The 27,264-nt window shown below is 44.3% G+C and overlaps 1 protein-coding gene and 1 long non-coding RNA gene across 3 annotated transcripts in view; one reads left to right on the plus strand and one right to left on the minus strand.

Annotated features, from left to right (window-relative positions):
- C4H6orf132 (chromosome 4 C6orf132 homolog) overlaps positions 1-25,365 on the plus strand; it is a 54,805-nt gene extending 29,440 nt beyond the window's left edge. For both annotated transcript variants that reach the window (XM_077334891.1, XM_077334892.1), the window contains exons 3-5: positions 15,585-15,660; positions 20,060-23,090; positions 24,518-25,365. In XM_077334891.1, coding sequence (XP_077191006.1) covers positions 15,585-15,660; positions 20,060-23,090; positions 24,518-24,623 — 3,213 coding nt within the window. In that variant the 3' untranslated portion in view covers positions 24,624-25,365. The remainder of the gene's footprint in view (positions 1-15,584; positions 15,661-20,059; positions 23,091-24,517) is intronic.
- LOC143836088 (uncharacterized) lies at positions 5,233-12,343 on the minus strand. Its single transcript, XR_013230506.1, has 3 exons — positions 9,431-12,343; positions 8,629-8,746; positions 5,233-5,880 (listed from the first exon to the last, which is right to left on the minus strand). It is a non-coding gene; the product is annotated as an uncharacterized LOC143836088 (long non-coding RNA).
- Positions 25,366-27,264: the final 1,899 nt, after the last annotated feature.

Consider the following 27,264-nt stretch of genomic DNA (forward strand, 5'->3'; position numbering starts at 1 on the left):
ACCATAAAGATGAAGAAGAATGTTATTCCAGCTCTAGCATCAGGTTTCATGGCCTACAGCCCACCACTTTAGATGCAGTCTAGTGAGATTTCTTCACCTTGTCCTCACCCCAAGGTTGGACAAGGATGTTAGATTTCATACTCTTATATCTTTGCAAAAAAATATAGACAAGTATAAAAGTCATATTTTATTATTTATAATTGCTTATATTGTTTTTATTTTTCACTTTTTTGTTTTGGGGAGGGGGCAGGGGACTCTTGGTATAGAAGGCCTAGGTAGCTCCTGAAGCTGAGAAATCACTTCCAGTGAAGGAGACTCACCATTAATTGGAATTGCCTCAAACTGAAGCTGAGCTGTTGGTAGGTGGAATATGCTGCCTTGGAGGGTGGTGGAGTCTCCTTCACTGGAAGTTTTTAGGAAAAGATTGGATGAGCACCTGTCAAGAGTGTGGGATTTTTAAGTTCCTGAGACATGGAGGGGCTGGGCTGGATGGCCTTTTTTGGTCTCTTCCAGCTCTGTGTGATTCCATGTTTTATTCTGATTCTCCCAAGCTGAAGAACTACAAGTCCTTGCTGTGAACATAACATAGAAAGTATATAAGCTTTTTTGTGCTTTGTGGCTCAATACACAGCTGTGGGTAACTGATGAGACACTTCCCAATGTGAGCTGAGCATGGTTTCAGCATTACTATCTGGCTGATTTTTAAACTGGCCTGACAGGCTTTTTTAGTTTCAGGCTTAGCCCCAATGATAAATCAGAGGAATTTTTAACTGCCAACATTTGAATAAGTTATAACAAATGAGCCCAGAGCAGGGTTTTTTCCCTCACTTTGGATGGACAGTAATTTTCTCAATTGTGCTGATCTTCTGTAATCACATTCTGTCCAGACTTTCTTCAAAGGCATCCAGGCCAACATACTTGACCCTCCCCCCCTCCATTTTATTTCACAACAACCCTGTATGTAGAGTAAGATGAGAGTGGCCCAAAGCCACCCTAAGAATTTCAAGGTAGAGCAAGTATTTGAACTCAGGAGGGTATTGAATTTCTCTTTGCTGCTGGTTTGACTTGAAAATCACCAGTTGAATTATTTCTTTGTGTTACTTATTGTCTGCCATTCTCACAGGGACTCAGGGCAGATTACGCATCATGAGTGAGTGCAATTGGACACATGGGACATTCAACCTGCGCAAAGCCATAGCTGAATGTTGGGACAGAGGCAGTTCTGCAAACAGGAGTGGCCAAGGCTGAAAAGGGTTCTGTATGTGAACTGAACCCGGGAGTCTTTTTATAGACCACATTCTCTTTCTTTGTGCTACATTTTCTCCGTAACATGTACCTTTGTGCAACAAATGTGTACATGGCATTAAAATGGCACATTATTCCCCAGGAGAAACAAATGACTCAGGAACACCAGCACAGCAAATTTACAGAACTAAAAACCATGAGACTACAACACACCAAAACAACGAGGAAAGGAAACAACCATATCTGTACATCTGAAATTTGAACCATGGTGTCCCTGCTCAAAGTCCAATCCTCCAATTACTATTCCACACTGCCCAGTGGTAGAAGATTGCCATTTAGCTTCCTTATTGAACCAAGGGACATAATCGGCAATACATAGTTTTATAGCTTTAATTCGGATGCCAAACACCATGGTACAGCATTTGAGACTATAGCAGGCCACAGGGCCATGCATTTTAAAAGGCTTGAGAATGACACATCAGTATCCCAGTGTGAAGATTCTATTCCAAATCCACCTATTGCATGCCTCCTGGCATAATTTTAATACCATGGAAAACATTGCAACGTAGGTCTTTTCCTTGTTGCTCAGGAACCATCACATGCGAAGATCTGAAGGTTCAGCTGTTTCACCACTGTTGTTCCTGGGGCACCACTGGCAGAGGAAGAAGTCACATTGAAGTGTAACTTGAGGCTTCCAACATGCCAGAGAGATATGGGAAAGAAACACATTGCAAACAACCACATTCTGTGGTGGAGGTGACTTCTGAAGGAGCCCCCCCCCCCAAAAAAAAATTGCAGCTCATTTCCAGAATACTGACTCAAATTCAGTGAATAATCAAAAGTAAGCTATGCATGCAGAAAAGGCCATAGGGGCAGATGGAGCTGATTGATGTTGTGGGCAGCAATTTAGGGCTGACCTTGCTTAGGGGCAAACTGTACATGCAAATGCACCCAATAAAACTCAATGGTCACACTTTTAATTAGGAAAGCGGCAGTCACATGTGATGAACTCAGGGCCTAACTGCATGTTACACTGCCCCTGGGGACACTGTCATATGGGAAAAAGAGAAAGAGAGAGAAAGCTGTAATGTGAAGTTCAGTGCTTTACAAGTACATGGAGGCCTGATTTGTACTGGGACTGTGTGGTGCTGAGATAGGGGACTTTTTCTCCCGTACCCAACCTGGGGTGGGAGTGCTATTTATCCCACTGGGGGTTTGACTTGATGAGTAATGTTTCCACTGCAGAATGCTCCTTTCTCTGATACCAGATGGGTGAATTGTGCCTGGACTATTTAGGACTGCCACCCCTGGTTTGGGAAATCACTGGAAATTGGGAAGGATGGTGTTTGGGAAGGGGAATTAGTTCTGCTGGGATGATACCTATAGCACACCTTCTGAAGCTGCCCTTTGTCCCCAGAGGAATTGGTCTGGAAATTAGTTCTAATTCTAGGAGATCTCCAGCCCCCACCTGAAGACTGGCAACCCTAGCTAAAGAGTCAGATGGTTTGGGATGGGCAAAGGTGTGGTCAGGAGAAAGCTTCTTTCTTCTTGTGCTGTTTTTCTGCTCCAGATTCCCAACCCCTCCAGATTGTGCTTTCTGTGGCAAGAGTTGCTTCATTTATACATTTGAATGTGATGTGCAGTGCCCTAAAATACTGGTGGAGACAGGTAAACAAGGTTGAAATATGAAGTACGTGAGGCCGAGCCCATGTCTCTAAGCCTTTTATATATCTGAAATTCTTGACCCCCCAAGCCCTTCCCTTATGCTGGAATTAACCCCCATGCAGGCTTGCATCACAAAAGAATGAGGGTTTGACCAACTGAGGTGGCTGTAAAAAGTGAGTCAATATTTGTAGTGCTTTGGAAATTGTGTACACCCACTATTGGACAGAAGCCCTTGAAAATATCTCCTTGTAAGGTCAGAACTTCCTTATTGAACTTGGCACAAGCTTTGCACACTGAAAATATGGCATCCAGGAAGTATTTTTCATGTGTTATTAGGAAACATGTAGCATTCTGAGCCACATGTATTGTAAGAGCAGAATCATTCACAACTGCAGATTTATATATGACTGATGACTGTATAATTAGGGATGGCATATGTGCACCATGGTATACACCTCTGCTATTTGCACCCCCTCTTGCATAACAAATGTTCTACTTCTGTAATTTCACTTGAGAAAGGAGGAGAATTTCGCAGAAGAGGGTGCATGATGGGGTGGGGAAGGACTAATGCATTTTACACCATACTGAGGACCAAGCAACATGTCATTTGGGAGATGGGTGCTCAAAAATATCTTTCCCCTCTCGAAGCAAAACAAATGAGACAAAACCTGAACCCAAAACGGAACTAGATACCTAAAGGATGAGGATACAAACCTATATAAAGAGGGATTAAACAAAGTGTATCTTTATGTTACAGTGCACTTAAAATTCATTGCAAAAAGAAAAAAAAGGCCTTTAGGTCTTAGAGGTCACCCTCTGAGCAGTACATGTTATCTCCAATGCAGCATACACTTGGTGGCACTGATTGAAAACCATAAACCAGTTAAACTGGACCAGATGTGTTTTGACCACCAAAGCCTTCCTTCCGTGGCCACAATTTAATACCTCATACACACTAAATGAAGGAATCTGTATGCTGGTAAATTTTAACCTGTGCCTAAAAATTAATAATGAAACACGTTAATATAGTGACGAAATCTTGATCTCCTAGATTTGCAAGCCTCCAGATGGAAGATGGAAATCTACTGAGATTATACCTGATCCTCCTGGAGGGAATGGAGGGTGGATTCCATGGCATTATATCCCATTTAAGGTGTTCCCTATCCCACCTTCCCAGATCTCCAAGTATTTTCCAGTCTGGAGCTGGCAGCTCCACACATGAAACCTGTGGCCAAGAATGACTAAAATATTTCAGCAAAAAAATTAGAAGTGGGGGGGTCTTGTCAAAGGAGATGGGTTCTTAAGTTGAACAACTAGAATATGGATCATTTAGTACTGACAACAGCAAAAGGGTTCAAGCAATTGGTTGGAGTAACACTGTTTTGTGGGAAACTACTGGAGCAGGGTCTTAGCCCAGAGATCTATCTTAGATGCTTTGCTACAGCTCCTTGGAACATCATACTCTCTTATACCCAGCCCTGCCACATAAAGTAATAATCTGTCCCTATTAGGGAAGGAAGAACAATTCTCTGTGGCAGTGAAGGCTGCTCCTGGAAAGGATAATTGATACTTCAACAGTCTCACGACCCACATTCCACAAGCTGGTGTGAAGCCATCCAATATGGGAGAAAGTGGCTCTTGAGTCAGATGGAAGCAGGATACAAACTTGATACAGTGAAAAAGATCTTGCAAGATAACTCCAAGCAGAAATATCTGGGTGATGTAGGATGTCTTTTTCCAGAGCAACCAGTGGTTTGGAATCCCTTCAAAGAGTCTGAGTCTCTCAACACAGTTTGGGAGGTGGCAATCAGCCCAGTTAGGCCTAAATTGGCCAGGGATTGGAGACCCCCCACCCCCCCAAGAAAGACTAGGATTCCTATGGAAACGATGGTTTTTGCACTGGGAACTTAACTGCCACAGCTCCCATGCTGGAGTATAAATCGGGGGTGGATGAGGTGCACCAGGCCTAATGGTCCCTCATGTGGGTGCAGGAAGAGGTGGGGCAACCTGCCACGACTAAAACTCCAGCCTGCAGCCCGGCATGAAACGTCCAGTGCATAAACGGTCAAAGAAAGGCAACGGCAAACTCCCTATGTTCATCTTATTCCAGGAACACCCTTTCACAATCACTATGAATTTGTTGCAACTCAACGGCAGCGTCTTCTCTATACAGTTGGCCATAAGATCCAGTTGCCCTTTAAAAAAACATTCTAAAATTTTCCATTATGATTTTTAAATGTTTCTATTTATTGCAGAAACAGAAAATACAGTGAGGTACATATTTAAAAGGGCAATAAAATCCTTTGACTATTTACAGTGCCAAGGAAAATACATATTGGTCTATTCTGTCTTGAAAGGCAGTGTTCCAATACCTCTAAAAAGTGTCCATATTTCATTGAATTTATTACACTGGGCATTAACACTTATCATTCTATCTCAATTTGTACATAAATGCAATGCCCCAGATGCTTTTCAGCCAGTCTGATATAAATATGTGCTCTAACAGCAATAATTAAGTTCAAAATGGTTTCTACAAATTGCCTTCATGTAACCCAAAAGAACAACTTTAGAATCCATTATAAATGTTCTCCTCTCTCTAGCCATATGATTAATTAATTCCACTATTTCTTTTTGAAAATTACTTATTGGATAAATCCTAAATATATGTATATTTTAAATCTGCATTTTATTACTAGCAAAACAAGCAAATATTCAACATAATTGTCTGTCTCATTTTTTTTTAAAAAAAATCTAAAGTTCTCTGGATTCTAAGGTTCATTCCACACAACTTAAATGTAGCTGAATTGTAACACTTTGTAAACGCTACATTTTTGACATTACGCACAGTGACATAAACAAACCCCAACACTCCAGAAACACTCCCACAGCATTTGATTTTTTATAGCACCTCGGGGGGAATGGTAAAATGTGGATTCCCCCTTTAAAAAGCACTTGACTTGTGAGAAGAACCTGCAACACATCAGCAAAAGACAAAATAGCGTTAGAAAGAAAGTCCCTCCTCCACTCCAATCCCCAAGCAGATGTGCGGAATTGCCCTCAGTAAGGCCTAGTCCTGTACATTAAGGACACACAGTCCATGATACAGTTGTGACCAGGACTACTAAGTCAATTTAACTTAACTGTTAGGCAACAGTAGCCATGTTCACAAGTTACAGTGAATGCATGTTCAATCTGTGTTTAGCAGCCTTTCTCAACCTTCAAACCATTAAGGAACTTCTGAAATATCCTTCAGGCTTCAAGTAGCCCTGGAAATGATGCCAGCTGGCTATGCCTCCCTGCCAGACCCCAGGAAGTTGCATGTTTACAGTGTGCATGGCATCAATAATAAAATGCTTGTTAAATAAGAAGTTAGTTTTATTTTTGTGTGTACAGTACATTGCCTGACCAAAATAAGGAAGCATTCATCTCAGCTATGATAAAACTCTTCATGGAAAACAGTTCTCCTCAGGAGAAATGATCTGTGTGATTTGGAGATCACTTGTAAATTTGGAAGATCTCCATGCACCCCCAGGAGGTTGACAATCCTAGCAAGACCTGAGAATATCCTTTGAATGAAGAAACAGAGAGTATTTATTAAATTTGCAGATGACATTAAACTGGGAGGGGTAGCCAAACACACATGACGACAGAATCAGAATACAGGCTAGAAAACTGGGCTAAAATGAATAAAATCAATTTCAATAGTGATAAATATAAAGTTCTTCATTTAGGTAGAAAAATCATATGCATTACTATAGGATGGGTGAGACTTGTCTTGGCAGTAGTACATGTGAAAAGAATCTGGTGGTCTTAGTAGACCAGACACATGAGTCAGCAGTGTGACTCAGTGGCTAGAAAGGCAAATGGGATTTTGGGCTGTATTAAAAGAAGTATATCATCCCGGTCACGTTACCACTTTATTCTGCTGTGGTAAGACCCCACTTGGAGTACTGTGTTCAGTTTTGGGTGCTGCAACTGAAGAAAGATGTAGAGAAACTGCAGCGTGTCCAAAGGAGGGCTATGACGTTGGTGAGGGGTTTGGACACCAAGTTGTGCGAGGAAAGATTGAGGGATCTTGGTCTGCTTAGCCTGGAGAGAAGGTGATCTGACAACCATCTTCAGATACTAGAAGGGCTGTCATAAAGAAGATGGAGCAGAGTTGTTTTCTGTTGCCCCAGAGAATCAGACCAGAACCAATGGATTTAAATTAATTCAAAAGAATTTTTGGCTAAACTTCGGAAGAAGTTCCTTACAGTTAGAGTGGTTCCTTAGTGGAACAGGCTTGCTCAAGAGGTGGTGAGTTTTTCTTTGAACGTTTTTAAGCAGAGGCCAGATGGTCATCTGACAGAAATGTTGATTTATAAACTTAGGCAGATTGTGAGTGGGTGGGCAGGAAGGGATGTGCCAGTGTTTGTCTCTTGTAGCCCTTCCTTGCATACCCAGGGAATTGCTAATTGCTGCTTTACAATGGTAGGCGAATTTCCTCCAGGCTAGGCTGGATTCTGGAGATATTTTTATATGGGGGGGGGGAGTATCACTTGGGCATGAAATTGGGGTCACTGTGAGTGGGCAGGTGATTGTGAGTTCCTGCATTGTGCAGGAGGTTGGACTAGATGACCCTGGAGGTCCCTTCCAACTCAGACATGCCTCCCTGGGGCTGGGAATGACCAATAGATTAGTGTCCACATAGCGTAAAGCCCTGCGGGGGACATAGAGCAAAAGGTGGTCCCTCAGATATGTGGGACCCAGAAAAGGGCCTTTAAGGTCAAAACCAGAACCTTGAACTGGATCTGGGGGGCAACTGGCAACCAATACAGCTGCCTCAGCACAGGCTGGATATGGGCCCTCCAAGATGTCCCCATGAGGACCCTAGCAGCTGCATTCTGCACCAGCTGCGATTTCCAAATCAAGGCCAAGGGAAGGCCCGTGTAGAGCAAGTTACAGAAATCCATTCTGGAGGTGACACTTAATTTTTCTTTATTTTGAGTAATTCTCTTGTTGCATGTACAACCGAACATATGATACATATAGAAAATCAATAAAACTCACATTTTGTATGTACTGGTCCCTAGTGTTATTTCTAATGTGAATACGTCTGGGCTCTTTTTACAACTAGATGTACCCATGTATATGTTGGATGCTTGTATGTTCAATGTAACACATGCACAAAGCTTGTATATCCACTGATTCCCCTTTTCAGCATAATGAATAGCATTGTGGTTTAGAAGTGAGAAAAGTTAACTTTCCCCAAGTGAGTTCAAATTCCATCATGGAAAGATATCTAAACCTTGGCCTGGACCCCCCCCCCTTGTTAAATATTAGCGAGAATTCCAGACAGTTAGCTTCAGAAGTCTAACCATCTGAGTAGCTGCAAATGTGTGTGACAATTTGGAATTGCAAAATCAAAGGGTCATGTTTCAGAGCAGAACCAATATTTTGGATGACTGCTGGTTTTCTTAGTAACCTGTGTTTACTGCATAATACACAGTTACAAAGTTGTAATTTTATTATGAGTTTCCCAACTCTAGGTGAGTACCAGGAAGTTTATCATTGTGTAATTATGTAAAGAATATGCCTATTTAATTTGTGGGTGGCCAAAGGAAAAAGATTTTTTAAAGAACACAAAGAATGCTGTGCACTTGAAGAAATGGAGTGTGCTTGGATAAAGTAATAAAATATGAAGGTCTGATCCTTCGCCACAGAACCTTCCTGTCTCACCCTTCCAGCTGTTGCCAGCTGTCCTTCCTGAAAAGCTGCTCCTGGTGATTAGGGGGAGCAAGGGTTGGTCTCTCTGAAACAGGCACCCGGGGACAGTGAGACGTCCCTGCAGGATGGTCTGCAGTGGGAAGAGGAAACAGGATGAAAATATTGTTCAAGCAAGGCAACATTGTTAAGCAGGTCACAGCCAGAAGAGACTGCTGTGATCACTAATGTACAGTTCTTCAAACACAGAGCATACAGGAGGAGAAGAGGCCGAAGTGCGAGAGAGGCAGACTTGCAGGGCTGCTTCGCGATGACGGTGATTCTCTGGGTAGCTCTCCTTGCTGCTACAAATGCAGGGGCATTCACTGCAGCTCCAGAGCACCCACGTGACAGCTTTCCCCATGCTTTCCTTGCCTCATCTCCCTGTGGCTACCGTTTTCCCATATACCTCTGCAAACAAAACAAAACAAAAAGGCTAGGTGCTTTCCAAAATGAAAGCTGGAAATTCATAGGCACTACTAATATATTATGGTAAGAGATTGTCACAATGCCATTACAACGGCTGTGATTTTCTTATTTATGTCCGAAAAGGCCAGTGATGGCACAGGGGAAATAACAGGGGGATGACACAAGGAAAATAGTGCTAATGTGGGCAGGACTTTCAATAATGCATACTTTGACTGTGATCTTTCTGAAAAGAGCATATTAAACCAGGATCAGCAAAACAAGGAGAAACACAGAAAGTGGATGGTTAGGGGATGATGTTTTGTGGATGCTCTTAAACAAAATCACAAATCCCCTGCTTCAGTTTAAATACCTCTGTGGGCAAATCATGTTAGAGTGTCCAAGATGTCCTTCTAGAATTGTCACAATCCTGAAATGGCAAGAAAAGGTATTTTGATAAGGGACCAAATAAGGCTGCTGATGTGCACATGTCCTTACATCCCCCATGCTAATGCCAAATCTATCTTGAATGCTAGCAGCTGTGATAAAGATCCACAGAGTCTCTGTGTGGCTTATGATTACCAGATACTTGGATTCAGAGCACTTCTTTGGAAGTGTTCAGCATTGCAGGATTAGTGAATGTGTGGTGCTACTAGAACCAGAAGTCAAAGAATATGGGGGTTCAAAGAATGAGAGAAGATTCACAATGATATAAAATCCCTTTGGATCAAATCATGGGTTCACCTAGTCCAGCATTCTGTTTTGCACACTGGCCGATAACATTTCCTCTATGTTGTGCCCACTTCCCATTATTTAGTACTCATGCCTCTGAACATGGTGGCCATCCAACCATCATGACTAATAGCTACCTCTGGACTTGTCTGGATTTGTCTAATCCCTTTTATAAGCTGTCTAAATTAGTGAATTCCACAGGTTGAATGTGTATTACACATTGAAAAAACTTTCTTTTGTCTTTCTGGAATCTATTGCGCTGTCAACTTTTTGGACAAGACTTGTGTTCTATTATTTCATGAGGGAGAAAATATTTCTGTGTTTCCATTCTCCACCCCATGTACAGTTCCATAAACCTTGTTCATACTCTCCTCTGTCAATGAAAAAACTCCAATCATTTTCATAGTGCCATGTGAAAGAATGTCGAGAGAAACAGGCAGCTGTGTGGGCTGAAGGAAATGTAGAGAATTCAGGTGCAGAGGGAAGGGGCTTTTAGGATATCTGAGTGATTTTTGGATGGAGATGACTGATGTGTATGAAAAAGAGTTGCTACTAAGAATATGGAGTTGTCAGGACAATCCAATATATCTGGGAAACATGCAGTAATAGATTTGTATAGCAAGACTAGTTAATATTTTCATCCCCATTCCATGTTTGTTGCTATACACTTAGTATAGGCTGAAAGGAAAGTTTCCCTGAGTTCAGGGGGTTTTGTTATTGCCTTTTACACACAGTCCTTCAAGGGCAGGATACAAGTCTGGGATGGCAGCATGTTGTTTAGCGCAATGGTTGTAAAGCTGCCCCTTATTGTTCTAGTTTGAGTTGTGCACTGTGCCCAATTTTCCACTTAGTTTGGTAACTTCTGGGCCTCCTTCAGCACTGGCAGTGGCAAATGACAGTATGTATTCAATGAAAAGCACAGGTTTTTAGGTTATTCATAATTAAAGGTATGTTCATACCTATAACCCTCCAGATGAGGGAGGACATTTTAACCACAAGAACTCACATTTCCTCAGTTACACCTTGCTGAGATGGTGCAGAGCAAAGTCTTTTCAGTGAAAAGCACTGGAAGTTCACATCCCTTTGTTTACTTTGAAACAACTGCTATCTTTGAACGTGCTTCACCTTCACTGGCCCCATTGGTCCACCTGCATCAGAAAAGACCAACCTGTGGCTTGTACAGGGCACAGGGCTCACACTCTGATAAGCATGAGGCTGTGGGGAAATGTATCTGCATTTTCCAGACACGCTAACCACATTCCCAGAATTGGTGTGTACCAATTCTGAACTCTGAGCAGTAGAAGCTGCCATACTGCTGGGTGCTAGAGATTTTTCATGAAGCATTCCACCTGTGGGCTGATTTGTCTACCAAAGTGGATGTGCCAGTCTTGATGGATGCCCTTTAGATGAATGTATATGTCTTTGATCATTTGTGTTTATAAAAAGTACAGAGAACGCCAAGTCATGGAACATGGTGTAACCCAAACGAAATCTCATTTCTCTGGAGGTATTATCTGATGTGGGTCTGTTGAACATGGGCGAGGCAGAAACTCAGAGCTGCTGAATAAACCACTGTCTTAGGAAGTAGGCAGCATGAAGTCTGCTTCTGGCAACAACTTCCTTATAATTGTACTGTATTAGCATACATTCAGAGGGCAGCAGGAATGCAAAATGCTTTCCTTGCCATGATATCACAAGTGAATCACTAGCAGAGAAGCAGGTTTGTTTGGAGCTGACGTGTAAGGCAGGAGCCCTTGTTCAGCATCCTGCTCATTTGACGGGGGCAGACACTTCATGCCAAGTAACATTCACTGGCGCCAAGGGACAAAAAGGGACACCCAAAATAACCCAGTATTGGCTTGACAGTTTTACAAGCATGAAATCTGGATAGCCGTCTTTAGGTTCCCAGGGCAGCACTTTAGATTTCTCATGATAGCCACTTTACCAATATTTAAAAATGATTGCTTTTTAAAAAAAAAAGTTTCAACCAACTATTACTCAGCCTTGCAAAGCCCATGGAAGGAACTTTGCTTGTGGTGCACATCTTATTAAACAAATAATTCTGCCTCATTGAATGGCAGGCCCTCTTAAAGGGACTTCTTGTCATTCTTGTGCTTAGAGAACCAGCTTGGTGTAATGGTTAAAAGCGGTGGCTTCTAATCTGGCAAGCTGAGTTTGATTCCCTGCTCTTCCATGTGCAGCCCGCTAGGTAACTTTGGGTTCGCCACAGCACTGATAAAGCTGTTCTAACTGAGCAGCAATATGAGGGCTCTCTCATCCTCACCTACCTCACAGTGTGTCTGTTATATGGAGCGGAAAGGGAAGGCAAATGTAAGCTGCTTTGAGATTCCTTAAGCTAGAGAAAAGTGGCATATAAAACCCAAGTCTTCTTCTTACCTAACTCATTATAAAGGCTGAGAAATTAGGGTTGTGTGCTCCAGTGTGCTTTGGCCGCTTCAGCGAGCACCAACACTCGAGGAGTTGGCCACCTCAGGCATTGGTGCTTGCTGAAGCGCGCCAGTGTACACAATCCTAGCTGAGATCCAGGGAACAATTCCAGAGCCAGTTTGGTATAGTGGTTAAGAGCAGCAGACTCCAGTCTGGAGAACCAGGATAAATCCCCACTCTTCCACATTAACCCTGCTGGGTGACCTTGGGCAAGTCACAGTTTTCTCAGAACTCTCTCAGTCCCACTTACCTCACAAGGTGCCTATTATGAGGAGAGGAAGGGAAGGAGATTGTAAACTGTTTTTAGACTGCTTAAGCTAAAGGAAGGTGGGGTATAAAAAATCAACTTTTCTTTTTTCACTTGAAGGCCTTTATCTCCATCATAAACTACATTTTAAAAATCCCCATTTTCCAAAGAAGAAGGCTACATGAGGTTGGTGATAGTGGTACAGTAGTTTAGAGAATACAAGGCCAAAGTCAATTGGACACACAAAACTAGTGTCCTTTGGAACCTGCCTGAGGTATGCTAACATCTCCTTGACGCTTAATGGGATGGGAAGTGCTACCATCTTGTTTCTATAAGATGGAGACAATGACACAGAAAAATGAAGGGATTCAGCACATCTTATCAGATTTTAAAGATGGGGTTAAACCACAAAATATTGAATGGCTACTTTGATATCCATCCATCAAAGCATAGACAAGGCTTATCCAATTTACCAAAATCTGTCTTGTTGACAAATGAAGCAGAGTAAATGAGTCTCTTGAGCTTCAATAGGGAGCCTCTCACATCTCCATGCATTTATGTGCTAAACCTTCAAGTGGCTACTGGGTGGTTATTTTTATTGTTTTTTATTTAGGGATTTATATACTGTCACTCTTGGACATACCACCTAGGAGTGGATTACATAGCCTAGAAAATCAATAAAACCAAAAAATTAACAGATGAAAATAATTAAGTGCACATTTGCACCAGCAAAGATTAATAATACTTACCAGCCAGTAAAATATTGGGTTTAGGAGGACTTGGAAGGGGAAGGGAGAGTAGAGAGGGCAGGAGGGAGGCCCGAGATTTAGATGTAATTGTTGTTGCTGTCCAGCTGACCAGAACCATAGGCCCAGCAGAAGAGCTCCATCTGACAGGGCCCTGAAATCTCCTGGGAGCTCATTACACCTGGCAGGAGCCAAGGCCAGAAAAGCCCTGACTCTGCTTGAAGCCAGACAAATTTCCTTGGGGCCAGGGATCCTTAGCTGATTAGCTCTGCTTGATCAAAGAGCTCTCTGGGGAATGTATTCAGAGAGGCAGTCCCTCAGATACAGAGGGTCCAGACCCGGGCTTTTTCTGCACTGGGCTTTTTATCGCCTGTGACCCCGAATTATAAAAAAACTAATCTATACGTTATTCAATTTCCATTTTGATATTTAGTACTTTAAATTTCCCCTCTGCAACGTCTATGATTGATCCATGGTGACACCTCTCCAATTTTTTTTGGCTCATGTGGGTATCATCAAATGGAACCCTGTGTGTGTTAGCAACTGGGCGAGGGCTGCTTCCCACGAAACTATTTTAGTTTGCACCTATATTACTGTGAATCAAATTATAACCCTGGGAAAAATGTAAGCCTTGTTTATTCATGAACCAGACATGAGTAAACATTCCAGAATAAACTCATTAAAAGACCAAGAAGATACCTTTTAACTAGCTTCCTATTTATTTAGTACATTTCTTCCCTTCCTTCCCTTCCTATAAACACCTTGACCAAAAAAAAGTGTGGGTGCATATGAAAACTTAAACCTTGAATAAAACTTTGTCAGTCTTAAAAGGTGCCACCAAACTCAAGCACTGTTCTGCTGCTTTAGACCAACATTGTGACCCACCTGCATCTAGCAAAAAAACTTAAAAACATTAATTAACCTAAGTAAATTTAAAATGTGGCACCTTTGTGCCTTGTGGAAGTGCTTTGGTGAACAGTATGAACAAGTAGGCTAATCTGCCTGCCTGGTTATATTCTGGCAATGTATGAAGTTTGTCACTCTGCAATCCCTTTCTTTGTTTCCATCAAGTTTTCTACATCCTTCTTGAGTAAAGTAACAGAGTGTCCCAGTGTAGTCTATGGATCCCTCAGCCCAAGCTCCCATTTTTACAAATACTTAAGAGATGATAAAAAAAACCCACATAATTTATAACCTCTGTGACGAGTATCCAACACTAGCAATGCCCAATGGCTAAGCTAAGTCTCACTGGTCCTCTGTGATGTGGGCTGAGTCTACTCATTTTTTGAGATCCCAAATATTTAGAACATAGCATGGGAAGAGGCTTTGCCTCCTCCATGGTTTCCATGCACTCCCCCAGTTCCAGGCAGCAGCACAAGCAGGGAGGGGGGCATGCACTTCTTCACTTAGCTCCAAAAGAATGCTGAGACATTCAGCAGTACACTGAAATTGGGCAGCCTGGGAAAGAGACTTATGTCCTCTCCTGGGGTGCTTTTGCTGATTTTGCAGATCAAGGTGCAAAATGACCCTGGATGAGGTGTAAAAACATTGAGTTTGCAACTCTGAAAAAAAGTCACTGTAGATTAAGCATCTATTTTATATCCATGTTTACTGAAGTAATTAATCTGGCAGCAAATTGGCTGCAGGGGTGGGGGTGGTCTCTTTATCTTTCAAATAAGAGTATGGTTCCAGTGGTTGCAAAGTGCCTGAGCTTTTTTAGGTTTTATTTCCAGGTATGGGGCTTAGGGGTCAGGGTGGAGAGAGCAAAGATCCCTTACTTTAGGACCAGTGAATGATGGCAAATATATGCTGGGGTCTTAAGAGACTGGCTGGGCAAGTCATCTGGATGGAATAATGAAATGTTTGAGTTACAACAAGAAACATCAATGCTTCATATGGACCCTAGATTTTTCAGCCTTTAGACTGGTCATGGTTTATTTAACATTTTGTCATGTCACAATTCATATACCAGGAAGTGACTGACAAACATTGGGTTGGATCCAGTGGATCCATTCTGCTAGTAGTGACACTTTCCTACAGTGTAAAGAGTCGTCCCCTGAAGCAAAGACTCAAAGAGGAAGGCACCAAAGCTAGGGGAAGAGATCCATATGATTCAATGCAGAATCAAATGAATATGTGATACATAACAAATACCAAAAAAAATGCCAAATACCAAACATAAACATTGCATGACCATGTATGGGAGCCATAGTTTCCTCCCTTGTAAGTTAGCATTCTAGTTTGTTTTGAATACAAAATTTGACACATTCTATCCCCTGCTTGACCCCTGAATATTTTTTACTCCCAGCACTAGTTATTTATGATTTTATAACCCATATTTCAAATAATTTCAGAATGCTCAAGAAGCACATGGAGTAGCTGTTCCAACACCATCCGTGCCAGAAGGCTTTAACGAGAAAGTAGCTCCAGGTAAGACGTTGGTTTTAATTGGGTCACCCAAGACTTTGCATTTGCATGTGATTCATTACTGCCTTATCTCCAACTTCAATCTTTTGTACTAACAAGCTTCTTTCAACATCACTGTAGTGTCTTTGAAGCATCAGCTCAATCCCATATGCTATAAATATTCTGTTGCAGTGGTTGGTATATCCCATCCATACCATTTCTTTCATGGCTAATCTGGAAGAGAAACCTCTGAGAAGCTTTGGTCTCCATGGTGTAAAAAGAGGGGGATGGGTAACACATGCAACAAATATCTATGGTTTCATCAATGGAAACACAAACTGATTTGTTCCATGATGAAACAATATAACAAAAGGCAGCCCAATGTCCATAACATCCCTGAGCACTGATAGCATGGACAATTATTGTACCCATTTGTGGTGCCAGTTATATATAGGATAATACAGAACAATCAGCATAATGCAGATGTGTTAGATATTCATCCAATGCATAACCCAAATACTGATGCAGCCGTAACTTTAGCTTGCATCTATATGTTGCTTTTTTCTACCATACCCATTGTGGGATACTGGAGACAGTACTATATTTGGATTAGAAAGATCATGAAATCTGCTGGCTGGCCTTAGGCAAGTCATAGTCTTAGAGGCCAATTTACTTTTGTTGAAAAAAATGAAGCAGGATAACATCATGTGCATCATTTCCATAAGCTGCTTGAAGGAAGGGTTGGGGATTACTGATGTGCAATGCATGTGATCCCTGTAAAATGTATGTTGAGATAATATGACTAAGATAGAAGACACAACACAATGTAAAAGTGTTATGGAAAGCCAGATTTGTGTATTTGGATAAAGGAGATTTAGGCTGAAATCTCAATTCAGCTATGAAGCTAAGTTTTTAAATGGTTTTGAACAAGTTACTCTTCCTGGTTTCTGTGGGATAAAGGTAAAGGTAAAGGTAAAGGTATCCCCTGTGCAAGCACCGAGTCATGTCTGACCCTTGGGGTGACGCCCTCTAGCGTTTTCATGGCAGACTCAATACCTGCCAGTGCCTTCCCCAGTCATTACCGTTTACCCCCCAGCAAGCTGGGTACTCATTTTACCGACCTCGGAAGGATGGAAGGCTGAGTCAACCTTGAGCCGGCTGCTGGGATTGAACTCCCAACCTCATGGGCAAAGCTGGTGGCTGCCTTACCACTCTGCGCCACAAGAGGCTCTTTTTTTGTGGGATAGATCAAGATTATCTTGAATTTTTTGGAGATGAGCAGGTTTAATACCAACATGATCAATTTAAGTATTAATATCCTTCTGCCTTCATCCTATCTTAGTTCCCTATCTTTCTACATTGCATTATGGCAACAACTGCAAGCCCATTGCTGCATGCCTGTAGAATCCAGCCCATGGTGAAAGTCCATGGGGCAGAGAGTTAAGCATGTGCTTCAGTTTCTCCAACCGAAATCAATGGGACTACATAGTGGCTAATTCTATGAGACTTTATAGTGGCTAACTGGTTATGCTATTAGCATATATATACTTCTATCCCATAGTGCGCAAGAGCCTCTTGTGGCATAGAGTGGTAAGGCAGCAGACATGCAGTCTGAAAGCTCTGCCCATGAGGCTGGGAGTTCAATCCTAGCAGCCGGCTCAAGCTTGACTCAGCCTTCCATCCTTCCGAGGTCAGTAAAATGAGTACCCAGCTTGCTGGGGGGGGGGGGGTAAACAGTAATGACTGGGGAAGGCACTGGCAAACCACCCCGTATTGTTTGCCATGAAAACACTAGAGGGTGTCACCCCAAGGGTCAGACATGACCCAGTGCTTGCACAGGGGATACCTTTACCTTTATCCCATAGTGCATGAGGTAGTTATATCTCCCCCTCTCCCCCACTGTGTATAGGCTACAGCAGAATATATGTTAGGGATCTTAGGCTTGCACAAATCCCACACACTCATTTTCTAATGTGTATATGCAGTGGGAACAGAAAGGTCCTTTCATGCATTACAGAGTAGAACCACCAAAGCAGGTAGCTTTGAATCCGATTCCTTTCATTAATGTTTATTGCTGTTTTAAAGACTGAAGCAGGCATCTGGTTATTTTACTCAAAAATGAGGTGGAGAAAAGTCTGCATGGCTGGTATTAGATCCAGGTGGAAAGACAGATTCTTTTTTGTTATCTCAGAAATCCAAAGGCACAGTTGGCCAGGTCTATCAGAGATTGAGAGGGGATTTTAGAATGTACAACCTTCTCACTGATGAAGTGAGAAATCCCTGAGTCTAAAGTAGACTATGCTGCAGTTCAGAATCCTTGCTTCCCGGAATTTGTGCAGGAGAATTTCCTAAAGAATTATACCCACTATGTTCAGAATGAACTGCAATGAATATTTATATATGGTCCCAATAGTTTTTTTTTTATCATGTACTTTTTAAAAAGTCCATTTCCTTAAAATTGTTTACAATTATTTGAAAAATATTAATCTTTGACGAGTGGCTTGTCTATTCCTCCTGGACTAGTTTTATGACCATCTGAGTTAAGATCTTTCAAAAACCTATGAAGGATTCTTAATGCTGCTGCTGGGAGGGTTTGGCAGGGAGTCACAGGGAGCTAACATTAAGCTGAGCCAACCTCTTCAAAAGCATGCTCAACTAGTTTCTGCAGTGAGGCAACCATGGCAATTATCGAAAATTTAGAAGAAAATATATAAAGTCACTTCCCGTTCATGAGCAAGTCAGGCTTACAACAGTCCCCAGTTCATTGGGAAGCTGGAATGTCAATTGGCTTGCTTATCCATTCTGCTTACTGATGGTTGTTGATAAGGTTGCCAGTTATTTTTGGCTCCAGTATCCATTCCTCCAATCAGAACATTTATTGGGCATCAGCTACTTGGGGTGGCATCATGTAATGGGTATAAAGAATGACTGTTTTATTTTCATTGAGATCCCTTGGTTGATGATTCTAGAAGGGCCAAACTAGACATCAGGGCACCAAATTCCTGCATAAGAGCTGAGCAGCTACCTCATCATTTATATAAAGTGGAGAGTTGATGGGGTGGTGGTGGTGGTGCAGAATGAAAGTTCAGCATGTCCAGGAGGAACTGAAACACTGCCTCCACCTGGCTTCTGTCCACCCCAAGGAGTTTTGTTCTTTTATCACAGTAAATCTACCCATTTGCTTTATACGGAGTCAGAACTTGAGTTTCTGACTGGTGATGGCTCTCTAGCAGAGAGAGAAGGGTCTTTCATAGCACTTGATGCTCATGTTCCCCCGCTCCACACCTTATCAAGTGTCAAAATGGCTGCATCCTCCATGCACCAGTTTAGGCTCTTGAAAAGACACCGGGGGGGGGGGGGCAAGAATACCTCAGCACACCACACTGGGAGCCAAATCAGGATTGAGTATTTGTGGCATCTTTAAATCAATTGACAATGGCAGAGGAGTCCAGTGGCAGTCATGAAATGCTGTCATGTGTAGTTTTGCCTTGAGATATTTTAACTTGAGAAGCCATGGCTTGAACCTGGGGAATGCATGCAAAGCACTTGACCTTCTGGTGAACATGAGAGTTATTTCTCAGCTGCAAAAATCAGTCACACATTCCAGGTAAAAAAAAAAAAGCTCTATACATTTAAATGGACCTTTCCTCCTTTGGCTGCAGGAGATTCCTGTGCAGTTCTAGTGTTGCCAACAGGCCCGGAGGGGGAAAATAGTAACACCTGGTTAATAACATCCATTAATACTGTATTAAAGGACAAGGCACTTTTATTCCAGTTGGCAACCCTATGTGAGAAAGAAGTGCTGTTACTTTCTTCTGTATTGATGTTTTATATTATAAGCATATTTCAGTTTCTTTTGTTTTAAGAAATTTGTAATCCATCTTGAATCTTAGCGAGAAAAGTGGGGGATAAATAAATAAGCTGTGCAGAGTTATACCCATCTATGTCCACTGAATTCCATAAGCTTAGAGCTCTGGATGGCCCAGTCTAGCCTGAACTCATCACATGTGGGAAGCTATGCAAGGCTGGCCCGGTTGGTCCTTGGGTGGGAGATCACCAAGGAAATTCAGGATTGTTACACAGAAAGGAAGCAATGGCAAACCACCTCTGTTTAGTGTGAGGTGACCAGAAGACAGCTGTGACTTGCTTTCACTTCTCACCACCAGAAGTCTGAGACTCTGCTTAGGACTATACTGAAAGCTTAACCCCAGCAATGTTCTGGTACTTGTAGATTTTGATTTTTTTTTTGGGGGGGGGGAAGGAATCGGGAGTGTGACTGACTGGGCTTTTATTGTTACTTTTTTCTAGCTTTATAAAAATGTTTATCACTGCCTAATCATGACAAATGATTACAGTGTCCATGCTGTATGCCCGCCAATTAAAGGGAGGCTTAATGCTGCTATGTATTCTGCTTTATTCCTAGGGCTTGGTTCCCAAATCAATGGCAGTTACAGAAAATACAACTCAGTTGTTGATCTGAGGCCCAAGGCATTTGAAGATGACTACTTGGTTGATGATGAGATTCCACCACCACCATCAGTTCCTCCTCCTCCTCCACCACCACCACCACCACCACCTGCAATTAACCTACCACCACCTCCAACTTCAGTAGAAGTTCCATTCTTACCTTTGGGGGAAGTCCCACCTCCACCCCCAGGGCCTCCTCCTCCACCTCCACCTCCACCTCCACCAGCAGGACCAGCTCCATCTCTTTCATCCCTGGCTCCACCTTCATACCCATATTCTAATTTGTCTTCTCCTACCACTCCATCTCCACCAGACTTCATTCCTCCTCCTCCTCCTCTGGCTTTTATGGATGGTGCAGCCCCTCCTACAACTCCCCTTTCACAACCGCTTCTTACCCCACCTTTCTCAAATGGTGTCTCCAAATGGAAATCTGAGACTGTTCTAAATCTGAGGGTGCCAGAAGATGGCTCTCACAACCCAAATATGACTGTTCCACCCAGCCCTACCCAGAAGGGAAAAGAACTGCCCCAAACCAGCCCAGATCCTCACCAAACCTTCTCCAAGTCATTTAAAGTACCTCCCCCAACCCCTGTGAGAACATCATCTATTTTCTCGGGAGACAAAGAATCAAGCCCAAGAGATGAGCAGGCCCCTAATATGGTTCCTTATAACCGACCTGCACTGCCACCTAACTTTACAATACGCTCTGCAGCTGCAGTTCACTTAGAGGGAGAAGCTAGAGAAAAAGCACCTTTGCAAAAACAAATTGTATGCATTGCAGAGTCTGGGAGTTCAAAGCCAACACCAGAGTCCAATGGCTTTTCTAACTCCCCATTGAAATGTGAAGTACCAAAAGAGGCAATATTGAAGGAGTGTTCTCAAAAGTCAGTGACTCTGCATGAACCGCAGCTTCCTTCTCCAGACTGGGCATCCTCTGATGATGAAGAATGGAAGGAACGTGGCAACCTAGACAAACTAAAGCATGAACTCTCAGCCCTCCTGTCCTCTTCCTACAGAAAGGAAGACAGACAGCTGGAGAAAGCTGTTGTTCCCAAAAGTAAAACCAGCATTACTGATCGTAATCAGGTCAGTTCTGAAGAACTGAAACACGCTATGCCTTCCATAACAAGCCCACAATCACAAGCAGGGTCAGACACCGAGAGAAAAGAAATGTTATCAGGCAATGCAACATTTGCTGGCAAAGTTGTGACCAATAACGTTAACTCAAATCCAGATAATAAATCTACCAGCATGCAAGCAAACTGTGTTCTGAAATTCAAAAATGAACTGGAAGCTTTGTTGTCTCCAGCCAAGGATGGGGGGCCACCCTTGGCTCTTGCTAACTTGAGGCACAATCCAGAACCAAAGAAACAAATTACTCTTCAGTTTGGTACTGGAGAGTCCAAAATTCCAAAACCCTCAGTCAATCAAACTACACCAATAGCTGAAGTGACAGAAAAAGAGCCTAAGATTCCTAGCGCCCCTGCTAATAACTCCCCATCTGGAAACATTTGTAAGCCCCCAACCTCCCCTCTGAAGCCCCAGCCTGAACTCTTGGTTCCAGCTGCACCTTCACCAGCCTCTTCTGGAACTGACTCTCCAGTTCAGACTCCCAGCACAGGCCTTTCTCACCTACAGTACAAAACACATAGGTCAAGATTTGCCTCCACTGACAGCCTGCCCTCTGGAACATCTTCCCAAATGGCAGAAAACGGGCCAGTCACGAGAAATAATAATGACATCCAAAGAGACTCAGTTAAACGCAGGTTCTCAGAGACGCCCCCCATCATCAGGAGCACCGAGCAATCAAATAATGGTGTTCTAATCCATCCTGTAACGGGAGAGGCTGTTGAGAGAGGCTCGCCAATGGCTCTTCTCTTGGCTGCACAACAGCGGGCCCAAAGAGGCAGGCGTTCTGCCTCAGCCTCGCGGCAAAACAGTTCTTTGTCAGAGAGGCCTCAGTTCAAGTTATCAGAAAAGCTGCTCAACAGCAGCCAATCAGAGACTCTGTCATCCACCATTTATTACAATGATACCAAGCCTAACACTGTAAAGGTTGTTCCAAAGGGACTGCAGAGGGAATCCCTTGCAGCTTCAGAAAGTAAGCAACCTAATGGGGTAAGTCCATCTAATAATGAGGTCTGGGGCTTGTCTGACTTTGGGCAGAAAGACCATAAGCCGCAGTTGTTCTCCAGCACCTCAGAACAAGTCAAGGATTTGCACAGACTCAGGGAGAGTGACTCTCAGAATCTTCCTCCATCAAACAAGTGTGGTGCTCCCATTTTGGGTCCAGGCTATTTGGAGTCCAGGCACTTGAAGCAACAGGGCTCTTACAACATGTCTGATACCCACCTTTCCTCTCTTACTAACTCTCAAATCCAAACCAGAAACAATGGGGAAGAAGAAGGCTTCAATTACGAGATCATTCCACCCCCGCCAGAATTCAGCAATGATGACAATGGAGGCCAAAACATTTCTTCGAAAGGTGAAGAGAAGCCCAGAGGCTTCAGCACCTCAGCAGATGATCAAGTCTTGGATGAGCACGTTCATTTCAATAATTCAAGCTATACCTACAGCAACAGTTATTCCCCAGTTTCGAAACCTCCTTTAGAAAGCAGTGAGAGGCCTACTGGATATAGTCACCATTACTCAGGCGGAAGTTACCCTGCTGGATACCTCAGCAGTTATACCAACAGCCGCCCTTTGATTAAGAAGCGCCTTTATGTGTCAGAGCCTGAGGAGTCATATGACAGGCCAACTGTTTCCACTCGCAGCATAAACACACCTGGTCCCTACAGCCACAATACAGTGGCCTACAACTCCCAGTTTATGGAAGGGATGCGGCGGAATTCGACCCACAGGAACAGCAATGCACAGGGAAGAAGGTTGTCCTTGGAAGTACCTGGGAAAATGCCGATTTACAATAATGCTGCCAGTGATGCCAAGTATAAAGGGCAGAATGGAGAGTATTCCACCAATACTAGCAGGTATGTTCTGTTTATCATAATCACAAACATTGTGAGCCAGGTGTAGCTGAGAAATGCTGCTGGGTAAATGTAAGCAACAGGCACCATCTTAAAATCCTTTGCTCTCTGTGATCTGATGAACAGAAGGACTTTTCCATCTTCCAGGCGACAGTGAGGTCATCCCAACTTTCTATTTTGGGGGGTTCAAGTCCATTTCACACACTGTCCTGTTTCGGGTTGTTGCGATCTGTAATGCCCCTGGAAATTACTCTGGAATATTGGCAGGTCTGAAACAAGTGCATAGCTGTTGAGTCTTTCCTTTAGGTTGGTCATAAACTGATGAACAGACACTGACTCTGGGAAGAAGTTAGCAGAAGTGGCTGCCACATAAACATTAGTCCAGTAGTTTCTTCTTCTAAATTTGTCATCTTTTATAGGAGTGCAAAATGAAGTACAGTATTTTTCCTGCTTCCTTCTTACCCGCCAGCCAACCTACCTTTATTCCTCCCTATCCTGCCCCTCTCAGGCAACCTCTGCCCAGGAAAACTATGACCCAGTTGAGCCAAGTTGCAGGCAGCACCTCACGTTCCCTAGTACCCCCCCCCGGTTCCTTTTTTCCTTCTCCTGGCAATCTGCATATCCTCTCCTTCCTACCCACCCATGAATTGACTTTATCTACCCCTCCTCAACTATATTTATTATTGATTTAGATCAATTATACCCTGCTTTTCTCCACAAGAGGGACCTAAAGCAGTTCACACCATCCTCCGGTCCTCCATTTTATCCTCACAACATTAGGCTGAGAATGTGTGACTGGCCCAAGATCATCCAGGGAGCTGCCACAGTGGAGTTGGGATTCAAACTTGGGTCTCCTGCATCCCATTTAGAAACCCTAATGACCATACTACACTAGCTATCATGAGCTGGCTGCTGCCGATTAGTAGCAAGTAGCCAGGACTAGGTGAGTAATTCTGTGGAAATAGGTCACCTGTCAGTTGCTGGTGAGGCTGGCCCTGATTAGTGCTCACTCAAAGTCCCTGCCCCTCCCTCTGTCTTTTATTAACAGGAATCAAGGTTTGCTATACTGTTGTGTGAGCCTAGCAGCTCCCACCATAGCTAAGAATGGCATTCATTTCTTAAAACTACAAGTACTGTTTGTATTATTTGAGGGGGGGGGGGAATTAACTCCCCAGAAGACTTCAGATTTTCCCTCTAACTTCGAATTTTTCTCAGGTTTGTAAAAATATCTGTATTGTTAGTCCATGGTTCAAATATCAGGATTTAAGTATCCATGGATAGGTGGTATTTTGAGAATCAGATATATAGATCTCTCTTTCACACAGACACATATATTTGCATCACAGGCAACTGAACTGAACTGCACAACTGCTTTCCATTCATTTGATTGCATTCTTTTCCCTTTTTTTTTTGTCTCCGCCACCCTTCAGACCTTCCCATGGAAATCATCAGTACAGTGGGACTGCAAATACATTCACAGTCAGGCCTGGAACAAGACAGCCAATTTCTTACACATACCAAGGAGGTCTTCGATAACAAAGAAACTGTCATTTCATATGCAGCTTGGACAATGCATCACAGCACTCTTCTTCTGAGCTTTGCTGGGGCTCTTCCTTGGACAGTACTTGGGAGAGACACAAGAGCCTGCAAAGAGGTTGTCCCAGTATCTTCTTGTCAATAGAATTGTTGTAAGTTATTAGGGGCCAAGGGTAAGTCTTTTGAACTGATAGCCTGCTTCTAAATTCTTTTATGCGCTAGGAGTGCCCATGCAAGTGACAGCATGCAGCGAATCAGCAACACTTGCTTAATTTATGCTTTCAGCAATTAGATCACTTCCTTGGGTCTACAACTAAAGAGGTGACTTACCAGTATGAAACATAATGTCCTGCACCACCTTGGTGAATGGGCTTCAGTCCCTCTGAGAAAGGAAGCAAGGACACCCTACCTCAGGCAGGGGAGAGATGAGAGAGGGTTCAGCAACAGGAGTCAGGACAAGAGGAACAGTTGAGGAGTGACAGCCAATTGAAACACAGAACTGAATGCTGATAAATCCTACTGTGTGAAATCTGATAGCACAGCTATGGGAATGGATAAGGGACAAGGCACAAATCAGGCAGAATAACTGGCGGTGATGAGGCCTGCCTACAGTTTGGGCCCCTTGAGTTTTCAAGCAGCTAAATTATAAGAAATTTAGCAGCTGAAACCAGCTTGTGTAGGCCAAGACTTGGAAAATGTCCTCTGGTTCGAGGCTAGGCCCAAAATTTATATATTTCAGTATCTTAACACCGCCCGTGGCGCCACGGGCGCCACGGACTAAATAAAATGGTAAGGCGTTCTGAGGCGGGATGTGTCCGGGATGAGGAAGGGTCCGGATTGGACCCTTCCTCCGGACAGACAATCGGAGGGACCAATCGGCAGGCGCGAAGCGCCTGCCGATTGGTCCCTCCGATTCCCAGCCCCGAGCAATTGCGAGCCGCGCGCAGCGCGGCTCGCAGTTGCTTCTTTGTCACCGGCCTGATGCGGCAGAGGCGCGAAGCGCCTCTCGCCGCATCAGGCCGCCGGCCAGGGAGCCCCCGGCAGCCGCGCAGAGCGCGGCTGCCGGGGACTCCCTGGCCGGCGGCCTGACACACCGAGAGGCGCAAAGCGCCTCTCGCCACGTTAACCTACCAGCCTGGGAGCGCTCCATGACCGCAGAACAACGCAAACCTATGAGCAGCCACCGAAAGGGGGGGAAAAAAACCCGACAAGCGCTGAAAAGCCGCGTCAGGAGCCGCCGATGAGCACACGTCCTCCGACGCGTGCTCACAGCGCGGCTGCCGGGCCTCCCTTGCCCTCACCGCCACAAAAAAACATACCTCTCAGGAGCCACCGACAGAAAAAAAAACAAAAAAACCCAAAAACAAGCGCGCGTGCGCACAACGCGCCTGCCGGGTCCTCCCTGCCCTCACCGCCGCAAAACAACACCTCCCAGGAGCCACCGACAGAAAAAAAAAACCAAAAACAAGCGCGCGTGCGCACAACGCGCCTGCCGGGTCCTCCCTGCCCTCACCGCCGCAAAAAAACACCTCCCAGGAGCCACCGACAGAAAAAAAAAACCCAAAAACAAGCGCGCGTGCGCACAACGCGCCTGCCGGGTCCTCCCTGCCCTCACCGCCGCAAAAAAACACCTCCCAGGAGCCACCGACAGAAAAAAAAACCCAAAAACAAGCGCGCGTGCGCACAACGCGCCTGCCGGGTCCTCCCTGCCCTCACCGCCGCAAAAAAACACCTCCCAGGAGCCACCGACAGAAAAAAAAACCCAAAAACAAGCGCGCGTGCGCACAACGCGCCTGCCGGGTCCTCCCTGCCCTCACCGCCGCAAAAAAACACCTCCCAGGAGCCACCGACAGAAAAAAAAACCCAAAAACAAGCGCGCGTGCGCACAACGCGCCTGCCGGGTCCTCCCTGCCCTCACCGCCGCAAAAAAACACCTCCCAGGAGCCACCGACAGAAAAAAAAACCCAAAAACAAGCGCGCGTGCGCACAACGCGCCTGCCGGGTCCTCCCTGCCCTCACCGCCGCAAAAAAACACCTCCCAGGAGCCACCGACAGAAAAAAAAACCCAAAAACAAGCGCGCGTGCGCACAACGCGCCTGCCGGGTCCTCCCTGCCCTCACCGCCGCAAAAAAACACCTCCCAGGAGCCACCGACAGAAAAAAAAACCCAAAAACAAGCGCGCGTGCGCACAACGCACCTGCCGGGTCCTCCCTGCCCTCACCGCCGCAAAACAACACCTCCCAGGAGCCACCGACAGAAAAAAAAAACCAAAAACAAGCGCGCGTGCGCACAACGCGCCTGCCGGGTCCTCCCAGCCCTCACCGCCGCAAAACAACACCTCCCAGGAGCCACCGACAGAAAAAAAAAAACCAAAAACAAGCGCGCGTGCGCACAACGCGCCTGCCGGGTCCTCCCTGCCCTCACCGCCGCAAAACAACACCTCCCAGGAGCCACCGACAGAAAAAAAAAAACCAAAAACACGCGCGCATGCGTGCACACAACGCGCCTGCCGGCCCCTACCTGCCCTCGCCAACGCTAAACAACACCTCCCAGGAGCCAACGACAGGAAAAAAAAACCAAAAACAAGCGCGCGTGCACACAGCGCGCCTGCCGGGCCCTACCTGCCCTTGCCGTCGCAGAA

The sequence above is a fragment of the Paroedura picta genome, chromosome 4 (assembly GCF_049243985.1).
Source record: "Paroedura picta isolate Pp20150507F chromosome 4, Ppicta_v3.0, whole genome shotgun sequence".
Taxonomy (NCBI): domain Eukaryota; kingdom Metazoa; phylum Chordata; class Lepidosauria; order Squamata; family Gekkonidae; genus Paroedura; species Paroedura picta.